The sequence below is a fragment of the Monodon monoceros genome, unplaced genomic scaffold (genome assembly GCF_005190385.1).
Source record: "Monodon monoceros isolate NGI ecotype Baffin Bay Population unplaced genomic scaffold, NGI_Narwhal_1 Super_Scaffold_5, whole genome shotgun sequence".
NCBI lineage: Eukaryota > Metazoa > Chordata > Mammalia > Artiodactyla > Monodontidae > Monodon > Monodon monoceros.
The window spans coordinates 66,434,325-66,455,762 of NW_021703782.1; the positions used below are offsets into that span (position 1 = coordinate 66,434,325).

At 38.2% G+C, this 21,438-nt stretch overlaps 1 protein-coding gene and 1 long non-coding RNA gene across 3 annotated transcripts in view; one reads left to right on the forward strand and one right to left on the reverse strand.

The window, feature by feature from the left end:
• Window positions 1-6,116, forward strand: part of GDA (guanine deaminase) — a 130,987-nt gene extending 124,871 nt beyond the window's left edge. The window contains exons 13-14 of one of the 2 annotated variants that reach the window (XM_029203784.1): window positions 4,268-4,295; window positions 5,052-5,703. In XM_029203784.1, coding sequence (XP_029059617.1) covers window positions 4,268-4,295; window positions 5,052-5,122 — 99 coding nt within the window. In that variant the 3' untranslated portion in view covers window positions 5,123-5,703. Of the gene's footprint in view, window positions 1-4,267; window positions 4,296-5,051 lie in introns of both variants that reach the window. The other variant, XM_029203785.1, reaches the window with a different exon arrangement.
• LOC114884668 overlaps window positions 1-21,438 on the reverse strand; it is a 129,888-nt gene that overhangs the window by 47,964 nt on the left and 60,486 nt on the right. The gene's annotated exons all lie outside the window — the stretch shown is intronic.

Genomic DNA, 21,438 nt, shown 5'->3' on the forward strand with positions numbered 1-21,438 from the left:
TAGGTAGTTTTTGATTTCCTCTTTGATTTATTCAGTGATCTCTTGGTTATTTACTAGTGTATTGTTTAGCCTCCATGTGTTTGTATTTTTTACATTTTTTTCCTTAATTGATATCTAGTCTTATAGCGTTGTGGTCGGAGAAAATACTTGATACTATTTCAATTTTCTTAAATTTACAAAGGCTTAATTTGCGACCCAGGATATGATCTATCCTGGAGAATGTTCCATGAGCACTTGAGAAGAAAATGTATTCTGTTTTTTTGGATGGAATGTCATATAAATATCAATTAAGTCCATCTTGTTTAATGTGTCATTTATAGCTTGTGTTTCCTTGTTTATTTTCATTTCAGATGAATTGTGCATTGGTGAAAGTGGGGTGTTACAGTCCCCTACTATTATTCTGTTACTGTCGATTTCCCCTTTTATGGCTGTTAGTATTTGCCTTATGTATTGAGGTGCTCCTCTGTTGGGTATATAAATATTTACAATTGTTACATCTTCTTCTTGCATTGATCCTTTGATTATTATGTAGTGTTCTTCCTTGTCTCTTGTAATAGTCTTTATTTTAAAGTCTATTTTATCTGATATGAGAATTGCTACTCCAGCTTTCTTTTGATTTCCATTTGCACGGAATATCTTTTTCCATCCCCTCACTTTCAGTGTGTATGTGTTCCTAGGTCTGAATTGGGTCTCTTGTAGACAGCATATACATGGATCTTGTTTTTGTATGCATTCAGCCAGTCTGTGTCTTTTGGTTGGAGCATTTAATCCATTTACATTTAAGCTAATTATCAATATGTATGTTCCTATTACCATTTTCTTAATTGTTTTGGGTTTGTTTTTGTAGGTGTTTTCCTTCTCTTCTGTTTCCTGCCTAGAAAAGTTCCTTTAGCATTTGTTGTAAAGCTGGTTTGGTGGTGCTGAATTCTCTTAGCTTCTGTTTGTCTGTAAAGGTTTTAATTTCTGTGTCAAATCTGAATGAGATCCTTGCTGGGTAGAGTAATCTTGGTTGTAGGTTTTTCCCTTTCATAAATTTAAATATGTCCTGCCACTCCCTTCTGGCTTGCAGAGTTTCTGCTGAAAAATCAGCTGTTAAGCTTATTGGATTCCCTTGTATATTATTTGTTGCTTTTCCCTTGCTGTTTTTAATATTTTTTCTTTGTATTTAATTCTTGATAGTTTGATTAATTTGTGTCTTGGCATGTTTCTCTTTGGATTTATCCTGTATGGGACTGTCTGCGCTTCCTGGACTTGATTATTTCCTTTCCCATATCAGGGAAGTTTTCAACTATAATCTCTTGAAATATTTTCTCAGTTCCTTTCTCTTTCTCTGGGACCCCTATAATTCGAATGTTGGTGCATTTAGTGTTGTCCCAGAGGTCTCTGAGACTGTCCTAGATTCTTTTCATTCTTTTATCTTTACTCTGCTCTGCAGTAGTTATTTCCACTGTTTTATCTTGCAGGTCACTTATCCGTTCTTCTGCCTCAGTTATTCTGCTATTGATTCCTTCTAGAGAATTCTTAATTTCATTTATTGTGTTGTTCATCATTGTGTGTTTGCTCTTTAGTTCTTCTAGTTCCTTGTTAAATGTTTCTTGTACTTTCTCTATTCTATTTCCAAGATTTTGTATCATCTTCACTATCATTACTCTGAATTCTTCTTCAGGTAGACTGCCTATTTCCTCTTCATTTGTTTGGTCTCATGGGTTTTTACTTTGCTCCTTCATCTGCGTATTTCTCTGTCTTCTCATTTTGCTTAACTTACTGTGTTTGGGGTCTCCTTTTCTCAGGCTACAAGTTCATAGTTCTCGTTGTTTTTGATGTCTGCCCCCAGTGGGTAAGGTTTGTTCTGTGGTTTGTGTAGGCTTCCTGGTGGAAGGCACTGGTGCCTGTGTTCTGGTGGATGAGGCTGGATCTTGTCTTTCTGCTGGGCAGGACTGCGTCCAGTGGTGTGTTTTGGGTTGTTTGTGACCTTATTATGATTTTACGCAGCCTGTCTGCTGATGGGTGGGGTTGTGTTCCTTTCTTGCTAGTTGTTTGCATGGCGTGTCCAGCACTGGAACTTGCTGGTTGTTGAATGGAGCTGGGTCTTAGCGTTGAGACGGTGATCTCTGGGAGAGCTCTCGCTGTTTGATTATTATATGGGGCCAGGAGGTCTCTGGTGGTCCAACGTCCTGAACTCGGCTCTCCCACCTCCGAGACTCAGGCCTGACACCCGGCTGGAGCACCAGACCCTGTCAGCCACACAGCTGGAGTGCCTTCAGAGTTGGAGAAGCTGGCCTGCAGTGGCTCTCCTTCTGTGCTGCACATTAGAATCACCTGCTTCTTCCTTGTTTTGCCCCAAAGGCAGCGTTCCACAGAGAAAAACAGTCCCCTTGAAAATAGTCACAGCTCTGAGATGGCTTTTTTTTTTTTACGTTGTGCTTAGTCAGGTTTCACTTGTTCACAGGGGGTTATGTGCAGAGGCCTCACACCCGGCTCTTCCTACTGGGGTTCCTAGTTTGGAATCTAGATCCTTTTAAGTTATTATAATTTCATGACAATAATGGTATTAAAGAAACATTTGTATTTTGAATATATTTGTATATTTGAAGGTATTTGGCTATAAGAAGCCATAATATAGCTACCACTTATTGAACACACTTGCTGTGTGCTAGATGGCATGGGATTAATACATTATTTTTGTTTAATTATCAGAACTATTATGAGAGCCAGGTGCTATTAATATTACCATGTCGTTTATGGGGCAGTGAGGCTTAAGGGAGGCTAAATGGTTTACCTAAGAACTCATGGCTAGTAATTAGTAGACACAGTTTGGATTCCATCCCAGGACTTTCTGACTTCTGGAATCTGGGCTCTTGATCACAATGCTACATGGATTCTCTTAATTATAAGAAAATGAGTTTTTTTACTTTGTCCTCTTATCATGTTTTTCTATGTATAAAATAAACTAGTTCTTACTTTAATAACAATTCTTTTTGAGACAGTTTTTCTTTAAAACTTAGCTACTGCCATTTATAAATTGATCCATTTATGAGAGTAAATGTGATACTAAATGTAACATGCTGAGGTTTTTTGAAGAAAGGGGCTGGATTATTTGAAGTTGATACCATTAGTTATTTACATATTACTTATTCTTTTACTTTTTTATTAGAGTGAGTTTCTGGGAATAGGGCTTAGACCCATTCATCCAGTCATTTTTCTTCTATTATACACCTCTTGAAATATTTAAATTATTATATTAAATTAAATTCTTTTTTTTGTTTTTTGCGGTACGCGGGCCTCTCACTGTTGTGGCCTCTCCCGTCGTGGAGCACAGGCTCTGGACGCGCAGGCTCAGCGGCCATGGCTCACGTGCCCAGCCGCTCCGCAGCATGTGGGATCTTCCTGGACCGGGGCACGAACCCGTGTCCCCTGCATCAGCAGGTGGACTCTAAACCACTGCACCACCAGGGAAGCCCTAAATTAAATTCTTTAATTTTTGTTAACACTTTCCTCTGAAGATTTCAAGGTTCTATGTTAAGAACTTTCAGGCAATGGGAAACATTTGTTAATAGTCAGTACTTTTTTTTTTTAGGCAAAAGACCATTTCTTTTTCATTAATAAAAGTAGATTTTGGGATGTTCAGTCGATGCCAGCTTAGGTGAGACAGTGATTGTTAGCCATAGAAGCCAACTCCTATGAGTAGAGTTAGGTCTTCTGGGGCATAGTTTAGCATTTTGACTTGGGATACTGGATTGTTGGTGACAAATAATTCTTCCCCTTTACCCTTTCTGCCTAACTCTGTTATTGGAATAGCCATCAGTGTATCCATTTCTGGGACCAAGTTCCAGCCAGGCTAATGTATACAACAGAGAGAAATACCTTTTAAATGGATGGAATACGTGTCTTATCTCAAGGCCTTTTTCAGGTTTAAATTCAAAATATTTTCACGGTAACTCTTGGATATGGAATGCAAGACTAAAGAAATTCACATGTGGAAATGCAAACAGACATTGATTAATCAAGATAGCATCTTTTATGTAAATATATAAATAAGTTTCGGCACTGAAATTAACACATTTTTCTCCTCTGGGTTTAGCCATAATTTTGGTAATATATATATTTACAAAAGAAAAAGTTCTGTGTTTAGAAAAAAATAAAAACAGATTTTTGCCATTGAGAAATATATTTATATTTCTGGATTTTGCCAACCACTGTTGGCTGTGAATTTGCTTTTCTAAATGCACAAAATATTCTTTCTCCTTATTATTATTTTTCATTTTAGGCTATTATCCAGAAGTTCCTCTATCTAGGTAGGTATATATGTCTCTATGCTAAATAAAATCTTTCTTTGTCTCTTGGGTATGCTCTCTGCATTTATTGTACCATATGTTAAGCCTTATGTGTGATCATTTGCTTTGATTCATTATATTTTTTAACATTCCTTGGCATTGAGCCCATTTATGGCACAATATTTAAAGGCACTATTTGAAATGAATACGCTCCTCTAGAACATAGTCATAAATCCTAAACTGAGGAATGGCAGGCCAAGGAGAAGAGATCATCCTGTACCTTCTTCCTACACTCGTTCTGTAACCCCAAGTCTGCCCTAGCACATTGTATTTGTGATTGTGGTGGAGTCTTGCCACACATGCTTTTTAACGTACTCACATTCAATTCTATTCACTGAGAGAGAGAAATAAATAGTGCAGAAGATTCTACTCTTCCTCCCACTCCGTTGAGTGAGCTCTGAGTTCTGAGTGAATTTGGGGTGGGAGAGACACATGTGGTATTTCTTAAAAAAGCTCAGTTCTTGCAGGCCCTTCATCTCACCATGCTGCTTATGATTCTGGGGTGTAAAGATAAGTATTTCTTTTACACTTGGGGCTGGAAAAGGAAACCACTCACTTCAGCCGAAAGAACGGTGATTGGGGGTTGATTCAATTTTATGTGAATTCTGCTTTAGGCGTGTATTTCAGACTCTAATCCTTAAATTAGGTGCAGCATCTTCTTTTGGTCATATCTACCTGTTCAGATTATAAACAATGATTCCTTGATTTTTCTTTCAGGAGATGACCGAAATATTGAAGAGGTGTATGTGGGTGGAAAGCAGGTGGTTCCCTTTTCGAGCTCAGTGTAAGACCGTCTGCATCTACGAGTTCTCCTGGGGTAACACAGTTCTGTGTTTTCTTGTGCCCAGGCGGAGTTAGGAAGTCAAAAACCAGTACCTTGTTCTTGGGATGACTATCTCCTTCTGTGTCTAGTTACAGTATTCACTTGACAAATCGTTCAAAGGAAGTTGCTCTAATTCTCAACTCTCTGGTTGGGACAATTAAAAATTTCACCTTTTTGAGCTGTTTAGATTTACTTGAAAGCTCAAACATAAGGGAATGTTATTATTGGTGGTGTTCTTATTATGAGATTTAAATAAAATCTATTTCACATTTGGACATGTGGAGAGAAAAGATATTCTTATAAGGTTAGATATTTTGAGCTAGTAAATGTGAAAATTAGAAAACAGAAAATGAACCAGTGAGTATATTTTTGAGGGAGAAAAAATTAGACTATGAACACGCATTGGAAAATGACTTCAGATTGTGTTTGAAAATTATATACTGAGCATACTAATTTAAAAAGAGAACTTGTTGAATTTTAAAATGTGTTTCTCGATTGACCTTGTGTTCTGGAAATATGCACTTAATGGAATTTGCATTTCAGAGATATGTTATTGTTGTGCTTTGCCTTCTTTGGGGATGAAATGTCAGAAATTGAATGCCACATGCTTTCTTAATATAGTTCTGTGCTTCAAAGTGTTTGACAGAAGTTGGGTATTAAAGATTTAAAGTTTCTTAGGAATATTATTCATATAGCTACATGGCATAAATAGCTATACTTTTGTGTACTTTAAAATCACAATGTATAATTGTGTGATGCTATTATTGCTACATTTTTATTAGAAGAGAAACAAATTTCATACTCCACTGTTGTGTAGATTGGAGTCTTTCATATATTGGGACAAGTGCTGGGCATCCAGGAGCTGTCAATACTAAAAGGAAGGGTTTCATTGCAATGACCCGTTCTCCCAAAGAACTATTCCATAGTTGCTGGAAATTTCATACTCAGATATCAATCTGTTAGAACTTTAAATGAAGGACAAATCCTACTACATAAATATTATTTAAAATCTTTAAACCTTGCATATTGAAAGTACTCTATTTTTCAATTTTATCTTGTCTTTTTCATTCCTAATAATTTTCAGGACATTAGAATTTTAGGATAAGGAAAAGTATTTAGATGTCCCACTACTGTTTATATTAATAGGACTTAATCTGTACTAGACATCTAGAAACATTAAACAAAGCAAAGAGTGTTTTTATGCTTCCTAATAGTGTGCTTTCCCATAACGTGGAATTAAAAACAAATTATGACTTCATGATAAATCCTTAAGAAATATTGATATGAATATTATTTAAATATTATAGTTTTCTCAGTTAACTCCAAATCCTATAAACCAACAAGGAAAAGGAGTAGTTTTCTTAATATATCCTAACACTCATACCTAGGGCTTAGGGCTGACTCCTTATTATCACCTTACAGTAAAGAACTTTATGTAATATATCTGCAGAATGAAGAAGAAAATTTGTTCTCTGGTACTATAAATTTTATTCTTATATAGTCATGCTAATTCAGCAGTAATTTGCTCAGTCTCTGGCCCCTCACCCCTGGAGAAACACTTCTAGACTTGGGTATACCCTACACCTAAAGATAGAACAAATATTTGGTCTTATTTAAAAAGCAGAAACAAAAAACCAGAGTTTGTGTTGTGAGGTATTAAGTAACTCAGTAAACCCAGTTTCCAGTCTCAGTCTAGAATTCCTAGTTCCTGAGCCATGTCAAAGATGCCCCACCAAGTTTCTTTCCATTTCTCTATAGTGCTGGTAGGTATTTTCTGCTTTATCTCCCCAGTCCCTGCCAAAGGAACTTGGTTACCTAGTTTCTAACTCACATGAGTGGGCTCAGGAATTTGGAATGACATGTGCAAGATCCAGTAATAGGCAGAAGCTGTTCTTAGCCTTTGCAACATCCTGCATTTTTACCTTCCATTAAGGGTGTACATTTTGATGTTGAACATCAACTTTCATTTAGATTTAGGACTTACATGCAGCAAATATAAATAAGTGTGGCATCAGAAGCAGGAATAATGGCCATATACAACCAATCTGTCAAATATTAAGTTTAGCCCTGATAATATGTTAAGACCTGAATATCTTTTCTAGTACGAATAGAATGTGTTGAAATGTTTACATGTACTTTGATCTCCCTGCATTACTTATAACTTATGTGTTTTATTTCCCAGAGTGCAGTGTTGCTGAATGTTGCATATGCTTTTTGCGGTACTGCAGGCATTAGCCATACACGTGCCCAGATGTTCTGCACTTTGAAATGTTGCCTTTGCTTAATGTGGGTTGACTTTCTGAATTGCGGAAAGGCAGTATTCCAAGCCAATCCTATTTGTCACTTTATGTGTGAATATTTTGCTCTCTGACAGGAAAGGAAGAATTAAAACATCTTCTCAGTCCCCTCACCCAACTCTGCACTATTTGCCTCGGTTTCATGACATTTTTAATGGAATACACTTTAACAGGTAAAAACGTATTCAATAGTAGTGACTATCATACATTTAAAAATATTTTTGCAACCAGAACAGAAAAGCAGGCTAATCAGCCAACATGAATTTAATTTTCAAAAAAGAGTAAAATGTAGGATTAGAACAGGAAAGGTTGTCCTAGTAATTGTAAACTGAGACCAAGGAAACTCTGTCCCCTTATTTATTCTCCCAGCTTCTTCTGATCTAATTGTCAAAGGTTTTAGAATCCAAGAGAATATCTTAGAATAAGCTTCCTTCATGCTAGGAGGAGGTCTTTCTAAATTAATATTATGAGCATTGAACCCCATTGCATCTCTTTTAATTTTTGTGAGAATTCTGCACGGTCAAGAAAGGAAGGCAGTGGGGAAACACCCCTGTTACGCTTAGCTGATTTGAAGTGTGCCCTTGAATATCCCTGTTGGCAGCTACAGTTGAGATCTCAGAAGGGAAACAATGGCTGTGAGATCCAGCAATGTATTTTGAATCTTCATTCCCTTCCAGACTCTTCCTATTTTTAATTTTTTCACCTCAGAACCAGATATATGGAAAGCTTTAAAGACAAGGTGGAAGGCACATTGTATCAATTCTACACGTGTGCTATACATGGAAGATATCCCGAGCTGGATGCTCCTGTAGCCTGCTGGACAGAGGTGATGATGCTGGAAGCAATCACATGCTTTTTTTTTTCTTTTAAAGAGTGTTCTGAGTTATTGAAAGGTAGACTACAAAATATGTCATGGGCAATGTCTTGAAGAAATGTTTAAACTGGTGGATTTTTGTGAAATTTTAAGGCTTATTTTCTTTGCAATTTCAGATCTACTTAGCCACTTTAGGTATGACTTTGGACCCTGACACTTTTTTAATGTCTCTAAAGCATGGAAAGAAGTGCAGAGATGAACAGACACGTATTAGAAACCCTGGCATTGGTCCCATGCATGTTTTCACGCCCAGCCCCTCCTTCCTTTCCCTCCTACAGTCTTGAGTGTGAGAGATCAAGAGGTGAGGAGTTAATTTGTAAATCTGGTACAAATTGAGTGAAATGCAAAAGTTGAACAGCTCAATGGTGAAACTAAATGTAAATTCCAAGATGGTTTCCACAGTCCACCGGATTCAAGTGACTTGAGTAACAGCCATTATGTGATTGATGTGTTCACTTCCTACTCAAAAGCCTGTCAGAAAGCATTCTTTATTGAAAACCACCTTACATTGTGTTAAACTTCTGATCGCTGCTATTAAGAATATATATACATATGTATTCATGGGAACATTTTTTCTCAATATTTGTATGATTTGCTTATTGTTCCTATGCTGAGTGAGCTCCTTTTTGCTTCAGACAAAAATAAACGAGATTTTGTGTTGATGTTGTTGTGAGTTCTATCAATCTGATAGAAGGGGGATTAATCTTAAAGTGGTTTCTCCTTTTAACGTGAATTTTAAGATTGAAGGGGGTCAACTGTCTGATGATGGATGGAAACTAAAATTTTTGGTGGTGAGCATGCTGTAGTATATACAGAAGTAGAAATATAATGTTGTACACATGAAACTTATATAATGTTATAAACCAATGCTATCTCAATAAGAAAAAAAGAAATATCATAAGACTGGAAAAAAATAGAATATTTAGCTGTGGGCCAACATGTATCTTCTATCCTATAATAGTCACTATACACAACTTTTAAAAATTAAGCTATAGCTATAATGTTCAGCTCTTTAGAATCAGATTACTGTTGCCTTTGATTTAAGCATAGTTGATATTTCTTATTTTTTAAGCCACAACCCAGAATGAGACATGCACTTTAATATCAAGAATTAGTTCACACATACACATGTGCATGAGCATTTAAAACAAACGTCTCACAAAATGCTACTTTCCCTATCTGTGATACCCTGGGCTATTTCTCATTCTATTCTATTCTCTGTAATTTTTTAAATGCTGATAGCGAATTTCCCACTTGGTTTCTTGAACCTCCAATGGGTTATCACCAGCAGTGAGGAAGCAGTTTCCAGTGTCATTTGAGCTGTATACTTTAAGTCTCCATGACTTCATTCTGTGATTTGGCCATGACATGAGGGCCTGCCTTAGGATCATGAGGATTAAATAAAATAATACATAGCCAGCACTTAAGATAGCAGCTGGAACAAAGTGAGTGCTCACTGTATGGTAGTTATTATCTTTAAAATGAATACAAACTGAACAGAAATAAAAATAATTTAAAATGTGTTTTTCTCAGTTTAGTTTTTAGAATTGAAATCAAGTGGTGTTAAGGATCTCTCTGTACATAAAAGTATTCTGTAAGGATTAAATCTGATTTTTTCTGGCAGTATTCGGCACTATGTTCATTATTTTTTATTTATAACAAGAAGCCTATGAGAGTAGTAGATTTGGTCTATAAATTCTCCCTCAATGTTCTGAGCAACTTACTAAGCATCTTTTTTTCTCCTAAGGAACAACTTAGTCAAAATACCCAGAAGAGAATGTTCACGTGCATTATGTATAGCAATAAAGTCTACCTAATTTAATTTGCACATTGTAGGCCAGAGTTCTGTAATGGGTACTTCATAGACAAAAACAAATTACTGCATGGTACTCAATTCAGGATTTAAATAAAATAAGACATGAAATATATATAACTGCCATTTAGACATGAAATATATATAACTGCCAGTAGCAAAAAGGGCCTGTAGTAGGGTATTTTAAGACTCCATGAAAAGGCACTCGAAGGAACTGGGCCCACAAGCAGTTAGTTGTCACTAACAAGGAGTAGGGTTATTTTTTCAAACCCTGTTTGTAAATGGGATAAGTGAAGTATTCTGTTCTTTGAAATGACAGAACATTATTTTAAAGTATAACTAATTCACTAATTCAGACTCATCTCCTTTTTTTCACTAATTCAGACTCATCTCCTTTTACCATCAAGGCTGCCTACACTATCACTGTAAAGTCACATTAAATTTGTCATACTCCTTGAATTTTTTCATGCTTCTATATTAGTAAGATCTATATTTCAGCCTGGAAAGAGAGAGAGAGGTGGCTAAAAAAGCATTCTCTAGGGCTTCCCTGGTGGCGCAGTGGTTGGGAGTCTGCCTGCCGATGCAGGGGGCGCGGGTTCATGCCCCAGTCCGGGAGGATCCCAGGTGCCGCGGAGCGGCTAGGCCTGTGGGCCATGGTTGCTGGGCCTATGCGTCCGGAGCCTGTGCTCCGCGGTGGGAGGGGCCACGGCAGTGAGAGGCCTGCGTACCGCAAAAACAAACAAACAAAAAAGCATTCTCGGGCGTCCCTGGTGGCGCAGTGATTGAGAGTCTGCCTGCCGATGCAGAGGGCACGGGTTCGTGCCCCGGTCCGAGAAGATCCCATATGCTGTGGAGCGGCTAGGCCCGTGAGCCATGGCTGCTGAGCCTGTGCTCCACAACGGGAGAGGCCACAACAGAGAGAGGCCTGCGTACCGCAAAAAAAACCAAAAAAACAAAAAAAACATTCTCTATGGCAAAAACTTTGTAGAGAAATTTTCAGTGGTAACTAAGAAAAAATAAAACATTTTTGCCCCAAGGTAAAAAGTGCTAAAATATGAACAGATATCATGGAATTTCTCAAGTCACTGGGGCCTTCCTCAATTGCCTAGATTCTGCTCACCCTATAGGGAATAAAACAAACATTTGTTTCCCTATTTGTAGAAAGAAAGCTCAAAGTCATAGCAGTAAAATCTAACATAAGAGAAATAAAGGCCCTAGAAAGATTACCATTTATTCAGATGATAAGAGGTTCTCATACACTTGCTTAAAAACCTAAACTTGAAGCTTCACTGTGAAGTTAATTTCTGTCCTTTTAATCCTGCATAGTCTCCACATCACACTTTTGTTTTACTGCTGTCAAATAAAGCCATGATCCATAAATGAGTAAACCAAGGAAGAATTTTACTCTTGATTTTTTTCATGACTAAATTTGCTTCCTGGAGTACTTGAGAGACCTGAAAGAGCTTTGATGTTTTCTTTCTCTTTCTGCAAGAGTTGATTCCATCCACACCTGAGCTGGGGAATAAATGCAGAGATGTCTTTGTGCTTGGAAAGCACTTTGAAAACATTGACTGAAGCACATGAACAGATAAAGACATGAGAGGCTTTTGTTATTTCAAAGGATAACTTAAGAGGCTCAGAAAAAGCAGCACACATACTTCTTTCAATTCATGAACACTTTCCTCCTGGCTGAACTATGAAAGATGAATCGGGCTTTGAAAATTATGTATTCTGAATTAATTCATATAACCACAACAAAACCTTCAGTATCACAAACATGTCCCAGCCTGGTGCAGTGGCACAGTATGCACTCAGTAAAATCTCATGGCAAAGTTTTGGTAGTGTGCATGTAAAAGAGAAGCTATGGAGTTTGGGTTGTTTGTGGTTGCTTTTTTAAGCTCAGTGATAGATCTGTTGATATCCAGGACAATTGCACAATCTCTTTTGAGTGGCTTATTTACTGTAAATTATAGAGGGAAAAAGACACCATTATGAAAAAAAACCTGTACAAAATCTTCATGTTCCCTATAAAATTAATGCCCAGGTAAGAAAGAAGTCAACATAAATGCATATACAACCTTCATTTAATGTCATTTGTGGTACTGTAGACCATTTAGCATGGCATAATTGATTCTAAAGGAAATCAGAATTGGCTCACCTCCTCTCACGAGCACACCAAAATCACAACTGCTGAACAACCATCAATAAAAAAAGACTGGAACCTACTTAAAAAAAAAGATATTCTACATCCAAAGACATAAAGAAGAAACCACAAGAGATGCAATATGATCAAACCCCATACCACCTGGGTGGGTGACCCACAAACTGGGGAATAATCATACTGCAGAATATCTCCCACAGGACTGAGAGCTCTGAGTCCCACATTAGGCTCCCCAGCCGAGGGGTCCGGCATTGGGAGGAGGAGCCCCCAGAGCATTTGGCTTTGAAGGCCAGTGGGGATTGATTGTAGGAGCTCCACAGGACTGGGGGAAACAGAGACTCCACTCAAGGAGGGTGCACACGAGGTCTTGTGCACATCAGGACCCAGAGCAAAAGCAGTGACTTCATAGAAGCCTGGGGCAGACTTATCTGCTGGTCTTGCAGGGCCTGCTGGGGAGGTGGGGTTGGGGGACAGCCGTGGATCTCTCTGGGGTCATAAAATATGGTGGCGGAAATAGCAGGGAGTGCACATCTACTTGAACTCTTCCTACAGGCAGACATACTGCTTGGATCAGTAGCAACAAGACCTGGCCTGTAGGCTCCAGTGCTGGGACGGCTCAGGCCAAACAATCAACAGGACAGGAACACAGACCCACCCATCAGTAGACAGGCTGCCTAACACTAAAGACAGTCATCAAATCACAAGTGAACAAAAGAGGAAAGGGAAAAAATGACCTACAGAAACAAACAGCAATGAGAACATACATATCAATAATTACCTTAAACATAAATGGATTAAATGCTCCAATGAAAAGACATAGACTGGCTGAACAGATACAAGAACAAGACCCATATATATGCTGTCTACAAGAGACCCACTTCAGATCTAGGGACACATACAGACTGAAAGTGAGGGGATGGAAAAGGTATTCCATGCAAATGGAAATCAAAGGAAAGCTGGAATAGCAATACACATATCAGACAAAATAGACTTTAAACACTGTTAACAAAAGACAAAGAAGGACACTACATAATGATCAAGGAATCAATCTAAGAAGAAGATATAACAATTGTAATTATACATGCACCCAACATAGGAGCACCTCAATACATAAGGCAAATGCTAACAGCCATAAAAGGAGAAATTGAGAGTAACACAATAATAGTGAGGGACTTTAACACCCCACTTTCAAAATGGACAGATCATCCAGACAGAATATCAATAAGGAAACACAGGTTTCAAATGACACATTAGATCAGATAGACTTAATTGATATTTACAGAGCATTCCATCCAAAAACAGAAGAATACACATTCTTTTCAATTGCACATGGAACACTCTCCAGGATAGATCACAGGCTGGGCCACAAAACAAGTCTTAGTAATTTAAGAAAATTGAAATCGTATCAAGCATATTTTCCAAACACAACACTATGAGATTAGAAATCAACTACAAGAAAAAAAACTGTAAACACTGTAGTGGAATAACTGAGGACATGGAAAGGAGACATGACCCATGAGGCCCCCCCCCCCCAGCAAACTGGGGGCTGGCGAATAAGCCAGAACTGCAAGCAGTCCTGATTGCTTTGAGCCCCCCCCGGCAAACCGGGGGCATGCAAATAAGCAAGAGTTGTGAACAGTTCTGAATGCTTTGAGCGCCCCCCCCGGCAAACCGGGGGCCTGCAAAGAAGCACTGAGTGCTTTGGGCACTGATCCATGAGATGTCCTCAGTATAATCAGAGTGGTGGGAATGCAAGGAAATGTCCTTGTGCTACTTCAGTATAATCAAAATAATGGTGGGAACTTTGTGCTGCTTTCGCGCTCAAGGACGAAGCACGGCAGGTGCTCATGAAAGCCAATTATTGCCTGTATAATTAATAAAAACATAGGTTGCTGCTTTGGCACTTCTGAAATGTTAAGAAAACAAGTCTTAAAGTGTAAATCTAGATAATGCTTTAATAAAAGTTACCACAGCAAGACAGACGGCGCTACTTTGCCTGAGCGAGCGGCAGCCCTCTACTGCTGTGCTTTGGCACAATTCATCTCGTGTGATGAGCTTACTTTCGGCCCTGTCCTTAGAATAAACTACAATACTTGGCGCCCGAACAGGGACCTGAAGGTAAGTAATCGCGTGATCGCGGGACCGAAGGGGAAATTGGTCCGCTCAGAGTAAGCGAAACCTTCGGCAACAGTAGAGTAACTGTAATGGGGAATTCCCATTCAGTAGAATTTCAATACATTAAACTCCTGAAACAGTTATTACGGAGTTCAGGAGTGAAAGTGAAACAAGAATCTTTTGATGAATTGTTTGCGCTGGTTCATAAACATTGTTACTGGTTTCGACCTACTGGTCATAACCAGTTGAATTTAAAAGTTTGGAAACAGGTTATGCGAGCCTTAAGAAGAGCTCATCAGCGTGGAGACCCTATATCTGTCCGTGTTTGGTCTCTTTGTAAATTAATTTCCCTTTCCCTGGAACCATTACAATCTGAAACTGAAAGTGACTATGGGGCGCGTCCTCAGCGTCCGAATTCTGCTCTTGATCATTCTGCTGTTTTTCGTACTCTGTTTCGTGAGTCTCCTATAGAGGACTTTCCTCCGCCGCCTCCTCCCCTTGTGTCTGAGACAGGAGAGGATTTTTCGGATTCCAGTGATGAAGGGGCTTTTTCTGATGGTAATAAAGATCGGGAGCAGGCTAGCAAACAAAATGAAATGCCACTTTCTCAACAGAATGAGATTTCTGATATACTTTCAAAGTTAAAAAATTTGATGACTAAACTGGAAGAAAATAAAAGCAATACTACTACTCCTTCATATCAGGAGCCATGTCCTACTATTCCTTCGGCTCCTCCTTTAGAATTAGCAGCTTATCCTGTTGGAGCCTCTCGTCAGTTTCCCTTTCCTCTAAAACCTGAATCTAATAGACTGTTGTTGGAAGAAGAGATTAATAAACAAGAAAAGCAATATTCTAAATCAGTTTTTGCTTTCCCTATTGTTAGACAAGCTATGCCTGCTAATAATCAATTTCCGAATGGATATGTAAATGTTGAGTATAACCATCATGATATAAAAATTTTAAAAATGCTAAAAGAAGCCATTAATGCGTATGGGATGCATTCTAATTATGTTCAGGGACTCTTGTCTGGTTATGCTACTGAAAACATGTTAAAAAACTGATATGTTTTCCGAAGCATACCTAGATAGAAGACCTTGAAATAGTCACTGTGAACTTTCTCCCCAGACTGAACAAGAACTTAAATGGATAGAAAAACATATACATGATGCACAATTGGATCGGATTGAATCTCTCGATCATTTACGACTTATTGTATTTCATACTCCTCATTCTCCTACTGGTTTACTACAACAACAAGATAATCTCATAGAATGGATATTTTTAGCTCATAAAGCTCAAAAGAAATTACAATCTTATGTACAAAAAATAGCTGATATTATTATTATTATTTTTTTTTAAATTTTACTTATTTATCTACTTATGGCTGTGTTGGGTCTTAGTTTCTGTGCGAGGGCTTTCTCTAGTTGCAGCAAGCGGGGGCCACTCTTCATCGCCGTGCGTGGGCCTCTCACTATCACAGCCTCTGTTGTTGCGGAGCACAGGCTCCAGACGCGCAGACTCAGTAATTGTGGCTCACGGGCCTAGTTGCTCCGCGGCATGTGGGATCTTCCCAGACCAGGGCTCGAACCTGTGTCCCCTGCATTGGCAGGCAGATTCTCAACCACTGTGCCACCAGGGAAGCCCTGATATTATTATTAAAGGTAGGTTACGATTAAAGCAACTATATGGTCAGGACCCACATGAACTTATAGTCCCTTTTTCAAACAGAGAAATACAAACCCTTTTTCAACTAGAGGATAACTGGCAAATTGCCTGTGCTCATTATATAGGTAAAATACATAATCATTATCCTTCTGATAAACGTTTACAATTTTTGAAAAAGACTAATTGGATTTTGACAAAAACAGTTCAATTAGATCCTGTTATAGGACCAACTTTTTTTACTGATGCCAGTAAAACGGGAAGAGCAGGATATGCTAACAGTCATGATCAAAAGGTGTTACAATCTCCATATGTTTCAGTTCAAAAAGCAGAACTATTTGCTGTAATACTATTGTTACAAGATTATCCAATTGCTCTTAATATAATTACAGACTCTCAGTATGTGGAATTTACAGTTAAAAATATTGAGACCGCTTTTATCCCAAATAATGGATCAGAACTGCATTCTTTATTTTTGCAAATACAACATATAATTAGACTACGTACTGCACCACTTTATATTACTCATATTTGTGCTCATACTCATTTACCCGGTCCATTGGTAGATGGAAATGATTTTATTGATACTTTAGTGGGTACCGTACAATTAGCTACAGCAGAACATCACAGATATCATACTAATGCCAGAAGACTGAAAAAATAAATTTAATCTTACATGGAAACAAGCAAAAACTATCCTCCGTACATGCCCACAATGTGCTGCTATTAATCAACCTTGTTTGAATATTGGAGTTAACCCTAAAGGCTTATCTGCTAATGCTATCTGGCAAATGGATGTAACTCAATATCCTGGTTTTGGAAAGTTAAAATATATTCATCATTCTGTAGATACCTACTCTCATTTCTCATGGGCAACTCCATTATCTTCTGAAAAAGCTGATGCTGTAATAACTCATTTATTAGAAGCTTTTGCTGTATGGAAATTCCCAACAGCATAAAAACTGATAATGCTTCTGCATATCACTCTCAAAAATGTCAGACTTTTTTTGCCACACATAATATACGGCATGTTACACGTATCCCAGGAAACAGTACGGGACAAGCGGTTATTGAACGACAAAACGGCACTTTGAAAGAAATGCTTATAAAACAAAAAGGGGGAGATGAGGTACAAAGTCCTAGGAAAAGAATACATATTGCTTTATTTACTCTTAATTTTTTGAATCATGGAGAAGATGATCTTAGTGCAGCTGACAGACATTGGACAAAAATAAGTACACAAGAACATAGACAGCCTGTTTTTATATTAAATGAAAATACTAACACTTGGGAACCTGGTGAGGTTCTTCGTTGGCGTCGAGGATATGCTTTCGTTTCTGCAGGAGCTGAATCCTATTGGGTGCCGGCTAAGAAGATAAAGCTTCGGGATGGCAACTAAGCGTAGGCTTGATGTGATGGGAATGACGAAGGGATTTGCGGAGATGGATTTGAGCAAGAGAGCATTCCGTGTGCCATTGGATCAAACAAAGAGGGCGTCTCCATTGACTTGGGGGCAAGTGAAAAAGTTTGCAGGCACTGCTGAAAATCTTGTCATTTCACAGGGTAAACCCCTCACTAGTACCAATCTTTTTGTAGCTATGTTGGCAATGTTGTCTGCACAGGTAATAAGCATATCAGCCAATGAGATAAATTGTACTAACCATACTTACTGGACTTATATTCCTAACCCTCCTCTTAATATGGGGGTTACCTGGTGGGATGCCCCAATTCTCGTATATGTAAATGAGTCTGGATGGTTGCCTGGTCCTTTTGATGATAGAGGCCCTTTGAAGCCGGAAGAAGGAAGGATAATAGAGAATTACACGGTGGGTGTTAATGGACCTCCTATTTGTATGGGAAAGGGAGATCATTGCCTTAAAATGAATTATCAGGCATGGTTAAGTGTTGTCAAAAATGAAAGCAGATATCATGGGTTATATCTTTTGAGCGCTTATAGTTTTAAAAGTTGTAATTCCACTCTTAATGAAAATGTTTCTGCACCTTATTTGCCTCCATGCCAGGTGCCTCTTATGGATCGATTATCGGATTGGGTCCACTGGACTTGATGCCGAGGAGAAATGGCTCGGGTTCTTGTTAATACTTCTTGGGGAAGCGTCACTGATTGAAGCCCTTTTGGCTCTGCCCGAGGAAAAAAGGGTTTGAAGAATTTATACTGGCATAAAGAGGATAACACTATTTATAGCAATTCTATTAATGATACCATAGTATGGCATGCTGGAGGGTTTTCTCCTCCTGGTCCTCATTTAAATGGATATCCTATCCAAAAGGACTTATGGAAGCTTATGGCAGCTCTGAGAAAGATTAATGCCTGGGTAGGACATATGGTTAACAAATCTGAAAATCATAGTTTGATTTTTCATAAAGATGTTACTCGGTATACTCGTAGTTGTGTGAAATTACCTTATATATTGTTAAAGGGACCAGCTGTATGGAATGAGACTCAAGGTATTATAATGTGTAAAAATTGCTCTCTATATACCTGCATTAACGCTAGTATTTTAACATATCTACTGAAAGTTTGTATATCTTACGAGCTCGGACAGGTCTTTGGCTTCCTGTCAATCTTGGAAGGGAATGGCAAGAATCTCTTCCTATGGCTGTTTTGCAATATTTAGCTGATGCATTAAAAAGAAGTAAAAGATTTGTAGGAACGTTGATTGCAGCTGTCATGGGTATTATAGCCATAACAGCTTCTACTGCAGGATTGCTAATGCTCATTATAATAATAATATGTTTAATTGTAGTCCGACGACGAGTGAAAGCTACCCGCCATGCAACATCACAACAAGCTGCTGTGTTTTCCTTGATGCTGCACAAGCTGCAAAATAATTCCATGTAGTTTAGTACCGAGAGTAATGCTGCCGTGTTCTCCTTGATGCTGCAAAAATTGTAAAACAAAAAAGGGGGAAATGTAGTGGAATAACTGAGGACATGGAAAGGAGACGTGACCCATGAGCCCCCCCCCCCAGCAAACTGGGGGCTGGCGAATAAGCCAGAACTGCAAACAGTCCTGATTGCTTTGAGCCCCCCCGGCAAACCGGGGGCATGCGAATAAGCAAGAGTTGTGAACAGTTCTGAATGCTTTGAGCGCCCCCCCCGGCAAACTGGGGGCCTGCAAAGAAACATTGAGTGCTTTGGGCACTGATCCATGAGATGTACTCAGTATAATCAGAGTGGTGGGAATGCAAGGAAATGTCCTTGTGCTACTTCAGTATAATCAAAATAATGGTGGGAACTTTGTGCTGCTTTCGCGCTCAAGGACGAAGCACGGCAGGTGCTCACGAAAGCCAATTATTGCTTGTATAATTAATAAAAACATAGGTTGCTGCTTTGGCACTTCTGAAATGTTAAGAAAACAAGTCTTAAAGTGTAAACCTAGATAATGCTTTAATAAAAGTTACCACAGCAAGACAGATGGCGCTGTTTTGCCTGAGCGAGCGGCAGCCCTCTACTGCTGTGCTTTGGCACAATTCATCTCGTGTGATGAGCTTACTTTCGGCCCTGTCCTAAGAATAAACTACAACAAAACACACACACACACACACACACACACACACACACACACAAACGTGGAGGCTAAAGAATATGCTACTAAACAACCAGTGAATCACTGAAGAAATCAAAAAGGAAATCAAAAAATACCTAGAGACAAATGAAAATGAAAACAGGACAATCCAAAACCTATGGGATGCAGCAAAATCAGTTCTAAGCAGAAAGTTTATAGTAATACAAGCTTGCCTCAGGAAACAAGAAAAATCTCAAATAAATGACCTAACCTTACATCTAAAGAACAAACAAAACCCAAAGTTAGTAGAAAGAAATAATAAAAAATCAGAGAAGAAATAAATGAAATAGAGATGAAGAAAACAATGGAAAAGATCAATGAAACTAAAATCTAGGTCTTTGAAAAGATAAACAAAATTGATAAACCTCTAGCCAGACTCACCAAGAAAAAAAAGGGAGAGGGCCCAAATCAATAAAATTAGAAATGAAAAAAAGTTACAACCAACACCACAGAAATACAAAGGACCATAAGAGACTACTACAAGTAACTATATGCCAATAAAATGGACAACCTAGAAGAAATGGACAAATTCTTAGAAAGGTACAATATCCCAAGACTGAACCAGGAAGAAACAGAAAATATGAACAGACCAATCACAAGTACTGAAATCGAGTCTGTGATTTAAAAACTCCCAACAAACAAAAGTCCAGAACCAGAAGGCTTCACAGGTGAATTCTACCAAACATTTAGGAAGAGTTAACACCTATCCTGAAACTATTCCAAAAAATTGCAGAGGAAGGAATACTTCAGAACTCCTTCTATGAGGCCACCATCACTTTGATGTCAAAACCTGACAAAGATACCACAAAAAAAGAAAATTACAGGCCAATATCAGTGATGAATATAGACGCAAAAATCCTCAACAAAATACTCGCAAATCGAATCCAAGAATACACTAAATGGATCGTACACCATGATCAAGTAGGATTTATCCCAGGGTTGTGAGAATTTTTCAATATCCACAGATCAATCAGTGTGATACACCACATTAACAAATTAAAGAATAAAAACCATATGATCATCTCAATAGATGCAGAAAAAGCCACTGATAAAATTTCACATCCATTTATGATAAAAACTCTCCAGAGTGGGAATAGAGGGAACATACCTCAACATAATAAAGGCCATATATGACAAACCTACAGCTAACAACATAATCAATGGTGAAAAGCTGAAAGCATTTCCTCTAAGATCAGGAACAAGACAAGGATGTCCACTCTCACCAGTTTTATTCAACATAGTTTTGGAAGTCCTAGCTACAGCAATCAGAGAAGAAAAAGAAATAAAAGGAATCCAAATTGGAAAAGAAGACATAAAACTGTCACTATCTGCAGATGACATGACACTATACAGAGAAAATCCTAAAGATGCTACCAGAAAACTACTAGAGCTCATCAATGAATTTGGTAAGGTTGCAGGATACAAAATTAATATGCAGAAATCTGTTGCATTTCTATACACTAACAATGAAAGATCAGAAAGAGAAATTAAGGAAATAATCCCATTTACCACTGCATCAAAAAGAATAAAATACCTCTGAATAAATCTCCCTAAGGAGCCACTTTGAAAACTACACAATGCTGAGGAAGAAATTGAAGATGACACAAACAGATGGAAAGATATACCGTGTTCTTGGATTGGAAGAGTTAATACTGTCAAAATGACTATACTACCCAAAATAATCTACAGATTTAATGCAATCCCTGTCAAACTGCCGAAGGCATTTTTCACAGAACTAGAACAAAAAATGTTTTAATTTGTATGGAGACACAA